This window comes from Neoarius graeffei, chromosome 1, assembly GCF_027579695.1.
Source record: "Neoarius graeffei isolate fNeoGra1 chromosome 1, fNeoGra1.pri, whole genome shotgun sequence".
Lineage (NCBI taxonomy): Eukaryota > Metazoa > Chordata > Actinopteri > Siluriformes > Ariidae > Neoarius > Neoarius graeffei.
In genome coordinates this window covers 107,252,205-107,259,267 of record NC_083569.1, presented here as the reverse complement: position 1 = coordinate 107,259,267, position 7,063 = coordinate 107,252,205, and the positions used below count along the sequence as shown (strand labels likewise).

The window sequence follows — 7,063 nt, the reverse complement described above, 5'->3', positions numbered from 1 at the left end:
GATGTAAATATTGTAAATAATTGACTTGAACCTTTACAAGTTCCTTGTACGTGTGCACAAAAATCACCCACGAATAATAAACAGGGTGTGTGCAATCCCCAGCCGTGCCTCTGATTGGAAAAGACGAGTGTGCAGATTGAAATTGAAACACTAAAAAGAAAAACGAAGTATTTCCGTTAGCAGGTCGTCAATCACTTAGAAAGGGAAGACGAAATTCCATCTTTCAGATGTTTCTTTCCACATTTCTCATCGCCTTGTAGTTTGTAACCCTTTCAGGGCCGAATGCCTGGATGCCTTGAATGCCTCGTCTTTGACCCTCCACTGAGTCAGATGAAAATCCTGCAGAGATAACGGAGCCGCCCCTTTCTGACGCTCCATTGTGACACTCTTCCCCTTTTCATCTTAAACCTCTGCTTCCTCCTCTTCAGTGTCCTCCTCACCATCCTCCTTGTGCACAATGTAAGACACAGGACGACCGTGGTCGGAGTTGTGGGCGAAGCTTTGCGCAGATCCGACCCCGACCCTGGCGGCACGTCCCATGGCATATGTGCTCCTGTGGCGCTCAGGTGCCCTCGGACCAGTGCCTTGAGACCTGCCCTCCAGGAAGTAGGTCACCATTTGACCTTTACCCTTGACGCTGATGTTGCCACGACACACCAAGTCGTAGTCATTTTGCAGCAGGCGGTGCACTTCCTCTGTTACCTACAGGAGATACAAATACAGGATATACACCACTGTCTTGGTTTTAAGAGATCACTGAAAAGCTTATAGCTAAACTTGGCTTTGCTAGTTAAAGGAAAATAATAAATCACTCTCTAGGCTGCTAACACTGTTCACACCCGGCCTCCATTGACCCTAACACCTACGGGATGGCTGAGAGGAACAACGATCCATGTGACCTCAACGGCTCTCCTGAGAGTTGCTTTTGCTCCACTAGAGGATAAATACCTGGAACTCCCCACTAGTCAGACAGAACTGAAGAAGCCTTTTTGGATGAGAGGTGAAACATCTTCAAGGATTTCAAGCAAGTCCAATTGCCTTCTTTAGCACCTCTGGTTTACTATGATCTGGATGACTGAGAACCTTAACAGACATCGCTAAGGAAGATATTGCAAGTGATGATGATGATGATGATGATGATGATAATGATGATGTTTATCCATTAGGATCGAAGATGACCATGAGTTCAATTTGGTGGGTGGTGGTTGTGGGTCCGGAGGTGACTGATGAGGCCAATCCAGGCTTTGAACTAAGGTACCCCCACATGTCGGCATTCCACATGCCAAGGTTGAGTACCTTCACTATCTTTTTGTTGTATTTCGACCGCTGAGTGGGATCCCCACCAGCCACGGTGTACTGGCCAGGGTGAGGTGAAGTAGGCTATGTTTGGGGCACCTTTTCTAGCCCCTTCCTCCATGGAGGTGAACAGAGTGAACCCTAAACAGGGCTGCTCAGACACCCAGGGGGCTGCCGAACTCCACTGCTGCTTTGTTCCAGCAGAGAGCGACCCTATGCCCTGGGCCACCTGTGTGCAGGTTCATGACTACAGCTTCCAGTGTTTCCGCACCTGCTGCTTCACCACTTGCCCATCACCACAGGACTTGAATTTGAAGTCATGACTTGCGCGTGGGGGCGGCACGGTGGTGTAGTGGTTAGCGCTGTCGCCTCACAGCAAGAAGGTCCTGGGTTCGAGCCCCGTGGCTGGCGAGGGCCTTTCTGTGTGGAGTTTGCATGTTCTCCCCGTGTCCACATGGGTTTCCTCCGGGTGCTCCGGTTTCCCCCCACAGTCCAAGGACATGCAGGTTAGGTTAACTGGTGACTCTAAATTGACCGTAGGTGTGAATGTGAGTATGAATGGTTGTCTGTGTCTATGTGTCAGCCCTGTGATGACCTGGTGACTTGTCCAGGGTGTACCCCGCCTTTCGCCCGTAGTCAGCTGGGATAGGCTCCAGCTTGCCTGCGACCCTGTAGAAGGATAAAGCGGCTAGAGATAATGAGATGAGATGAGACTTGCACGTGACTTGGATTGGAGTGAGGGAGAGTTGCACAGCCGTCAGCCTCACTCTCTCGTCCCAACCTAACTGGGTTCAGGGAAAAGACAGAATCAACACAGCTGGAGCTAGGTTGGGATGCAGTGGCTGGCCATCAATGTTCTACATGTTGCATTGTGCCCTTATCGTGCTCCAGAAACACTTTGCTGGGTTTGCCTTCCTGCCTGTTGAACCATTAGGTGGTGGTCTCCTCTGTGCAGTCTGCCGAATCCAGTCTTTGGTCGTAACCCTGACCAGGGGGAGTGAGGTGTTGCTAGTGGATATAAAATTGAATCCTTAGAAATACAAAGATGACTCAACCTGTGATTTGTCACGCTCCACAAATGCCTTGCTGGGACCATGTTCCTGTCCATTGAGCCACCAGGTGGTGGTCTCCTCCATGCAGTCTGCCGAGTCCAGTCTTCGGTCGTAACCCTGACCAGGGGGAGTGAGGGGTTGCTAGTGGATATAACATTGAATCCTTAGAAATATGGAGATGACTCAACCTATAATTTGTCATTGTACGACTGTCAGAGCTTCTGTTCTGGAAAATGAATCAACACCTTTTGAGGAATCAGAATCGAGAATTCAATAAGTCTGAGGATTTGACAGCTGGATTTCATGCTAAGTGAGGGTTTTGTACAAAAAAAAAGGTTTTAAATGAATTAATAAACTAAGGAAGAAAGGCATGTGGACCTGGATCTTTCCCGGGACTCCGGTACTGTCCATACGGCTGGCCACGTTCACCGTGTTGCCCCAGATATCATACTGAGGCCTACGAGCCCCGATAACACCAGCCACCACTGGACCTACATTTATACCTGTGACCAAAAATAAGTAAGCAAATAAATAAATACTTCGCCAAAGGCTGCTTTCAGAGGAATCTTAGTCTGCATGAGTACACCCTGTCTTATACGGTACGTACATGGTTTGAGCTTACCTACTCTCAGGATAAAATCATTATAAGACTGGTAGTTGATTTCATCAAGGACATCAAACATTTCAATGGCGAAGTCTGCTATTGTACTCAGGTGAGCTGAAGTGGACTTTTTAACCTGGAACATAAGAAGAGATGAGATAAAACTGTAGAAATTGATGATTTTGACAACACGCACCAGTTAAGGTGAGTGCTAGCAACCAAAAGGCTGTAAATTGAAATCCTGGGACTATCAGAAACCCAGGAACCTGATTGATGCTTTGACTCTATGGCATCTAACTGTAGAAGGAAGTATCCACGCTCACCTTGCTGCCTGTAGTGGGAACCAAACCCACCGCTGCCATGTACGTGCTGCCAATGGTTTTGATCTTCTCAATGTCTTTGTAGCATTCCTTGTCCATGAGCTGGGGAAGGAACAGGAAGCAGGACACATTAAGACAACATGACATGCAGGACAAGCTTGTGATTGGCTGGCAGGAGAGACGGCGTCTGACCTCGTCGAAATCAGCGATGATCTCATTGAGGAGACGCAGGCATTCCACGCCCATGTTGTTTCCATCCAGCTCGATGTAGAAGTCGTTGAAGTTCGGAATGGAGGCGAAGAGAACGCCGACCTGGGAGTACGACTGGTAATACAGATCCTAGGAATAATTAAAGAAGCATGTAAGGATGTCAGTAAGGAAATATATAATGTGGTTGTATGCAAAAGTTTTGGTGCCCCTCACCAAATATACATATTTCTTGATTTTTGAAAAAATTAAAAAAAAAAAAATTCTGCAAATGTTAATGCACATCTACTTTATAGTTGAGTACCTTAAAAATAGAAACAAACAAAAGTAACTGTGGCGTGTACAAAAGTTTTGACACCCTCCTAATTCAGTACAAAGAATATCCCAATCCAGATGGAAGGATCTAGAAATGCTAATCCAATGTGGAGCATGTGGATTTGTAAAACCTTGTTGTCTCTCACCATGTTCCTGGGGTTGGACATTAAAAAGTGCTGAGCCACGTGAACTGGGAGCAGATTGAAGAGAATCCTCCTGTTGTCCAGTTTCACCTTCTCCATACCGTCCCTCTCCTCCTCAGCCTGGACACACAATGTCATAAGTACATCGTTTCTACATCATACTGTATCAAAATACAAGTCACAATAAAAATATAAGTTAATGTCTGTAATATTGGTATAAAACTCGAATTTATTTATATCTCGTGTATTTTAATCAAATGTCCAAAGGCGCATTCACTGCTACAGTATAATACTGATATCATTCCATGTTTATGTAATTACTATATAAATGAATATCCTAGTGATAAATACCAACATGTTTAAAATAAACATGCAGATAAATTAATAAATACATACTAGTCTGTTTTAACAAACAAATAAATAATAGTCTGTATTTTATTATTATTATTATTATTATTATTATTATTATTATTATTATTAGGTATTATTATTATTATTGAATACATTCGTCATAAACAAATAAACAAATGAATAAGTAAATAATTGAATACTGTCCTGCATTTTACGTAAGTAAATAAGCCATAAACAAACAAACAAACAAATAAATAAACATTTACTAACAAGCAAACAAACTAACTTTGCTTGTTCATAAACAAGCAAACAATTAAATAAATATTTTTTTGAATACTAGTAATACAAGTATATTTTTGAACTTCTACTCATACTACTGTGATGACAATGATGATAAAGGAAACAAAAACAAATATATGCAAACACATACTAGTCTGTTTTAACAAACAAACAAACAAACAAACAAACAAACACTAGTCTGTATTATTATTATTATTATTATTATTATTATTATTATTATTATTAAATTACTGAATATCATTAAAATGCATTATTTTATTTACAACCCTGATTCCAAAAAAGTTGGGACAAAGTACAAATTGTAAATAAAAACGGAATGCAATAATTTACAAATCTCAAAAACTGATATTGTATTCACAATAGAACATAGACAACATATCAAATGTCGAAAGTGAGACATTTTGAAATTTCATGCCAAATATTGGCTCATTTGAAATTTCATGACAGCAACACATCTCAAAAAAGTTAGGACAGGGGCAATAAGAGGCTGGAAAAGTTAAAGGTACAAAAAAGGAACAGCTGGAGGACCAAATTGCAACTCATTAGGTCAATTGGCAATAGGTCATTAACATGACTGGGTATAAAAAGAGCATCTTGGAGTGGCAGCGGCTCTCAGAAGTAAAGATGGGAAGAGGATCACCAATCCCCCTAATTCTGCGCCGACAAATAGTGGAGCAATATCAGAAAGGAGTTCGACAGTGTAAAATTGCAAAGAGTTTGAACATATCATCATCTACAGTGCATAATATCATCAAAAGATTCAGAGAATCTGGAAGAATCTCTGTGCGTAAGGGTCAAGGCCAGAAAACCATACTGGGTGCCCGTGATCTTCGGGCCCTTAGACGGCACTGCATCACATACAGGCATGCTTCTGTATTGGAAATCACAAAATGGGCTCAGGAATATTTCCAGAGAACATTATCTGTGAACACAATTCACCGTGCCATCCGCCGTTGCCAGCTAAAACTCTATAGTTGAAAGAAGAAGCCGTATCTAAACACGATCCAGAAGCGCAGACGTCTTCTCTGGGCCAAGGCTCATTTAAAATGGACTGTAGCAAAGTGGAAAACTGTTCTGTGGTCAGACAAATCAAAATGTGAAGTTCTTTATGGAAATCAGGGACGCCGTGTCATTCGGACTAAAGAGGAGAAGGACGACCCGAGTTGTTATCAGCGCTCAGTTCAGAAGCCTGCATCTCTGATGGTATGGGGTTGCATTAGTGTGTGTGGCATGGGCAGCTTACACATCTGGAAAGACACCATCAATGCTGAAAGGTATATCCAGGTTCTAGAGCAACATATGCTCCCATCCAGACAACGTCTCTTTCAGGGAAGACCTTGCATTTTCCAACATGACAATGCCAAACCACATACTGCATCAATTACAGCATCATGGCTGCGTAGAAGAAGGGTCCGGGTACTGAACTGGCCAGCCTGCAGTCCAGATCTTTCACCCATAGAAAACATCATAAAACGGAAGATACGACAAAAAAGACCTAAGACAGTTGAGCAACTAAAATCCTACATTAGACAAGAATGGGTTAACATTCCTATCCCTAAACTTGAGCAACTTGTCTCCTCAGTCCCCAGACGTTTACAGACTGTTGTAAAGAGAAAAGGGGATGTCTCACAGTGGGAAACATGGCCTTGTCCCAACTTTTTTGAGATGTGTTGTTGTCATGAAATTTAAAATCACCTACTTTTTCTCTTTAAATGATACATTTTCTCAGTTTAAACATTTGATATGTCATCTATGTTCTATTCTGAATAAAATATGGAATTTTGAAACTTCCACATCATTGCATTCTGTTTTTATTTACAATCTGCACTTTGTCCCAACTTTTTTGGAATTGGGGTTGTAATACTGTCATGACAAATAAACAAACGAATAAATAAAGATTTTATTCAATACACAAATAAACAAATAAATTAATATTGACTAACAAGAAAACACAAACAAAGGTATAAGCAAAGTAACGCATTTTATTAGTACAAAACAAATATATAAATAAATGTTTTAATAATGTTTCAACAAATAAATAAACGCATTTTTGAATACTTGTACTGCGTAATGTTCTTGAACTTCTACTATTACAACGACGACAACGACGATGATGAAAAAAGAAGCAAAAACAAGACAAAAATGTTGCAGGGCTCAGTCCAGCAGTGAGACATTTTACAGTATCATTTATACAAGAGTCTGTGTGAGTGAGTGTTTTATTCAGGTGAGCACTAGAGGTCAGCACCGAGCCTGTGTGTGTGTGTGTGTGTGAGCACACTGTCACACCGTGTGTACGACATTATGAGGGTGAGTGCGGGCGAAGTTCAGTGAGGTTGTGTAATCGTTGTGTCAGGGGCTCTTTGTTTTCTGTGTGTTTGTGGTTTCAGCATTATGTAATGAACGAAGGCCTCGAGGGGGTGGGGGTTGGGGGGGGTCGCCTCTAATTTATTCCATTATGTGCTTGGCAGCATTATCGAA

At 42.0% G+C, this 7,063-nt stretch overlaps 1 protein-coding gene across 1 annotated transcript in view; it reads right to left on the bottom strand.

Annotated features, from left to right (window-relative positions):
- Positions 1–402: 402 nt before the first annotated feature.
- Positions 403–7,063, bottom strand: part of adcy1b (adenylate cyclase 1b) — a 199,651-nt gene continuing 192,990 nt past the window's right edge. The window contains exons 16-21 of the mRNA XM_060920370.1: positions 3,938–4,054; positions 3,462–3,608; positions 3,273–3,371; positions 2,971–3,085; positions 2,727–2,851; positions 403–702 (exon numbers count right to left, since the gene is read on the bottom strand). Of these exons, the coding sequence (XP_060776353.1) occupies positions 403–702; positions 2,727–2,851; positions 2,971–3,085; positions 3,273–3,371; positions 3,462–3,608; positions 3,938–4,054 (903 nt within the window). The remainder of the gene's footprint in view (positions 703–2,726; positions 2,852–2,970; positions 3,086–3,272; positions 3,372–3,461; positions 3,609–3,937; positions 4,055–7,063) is intronic.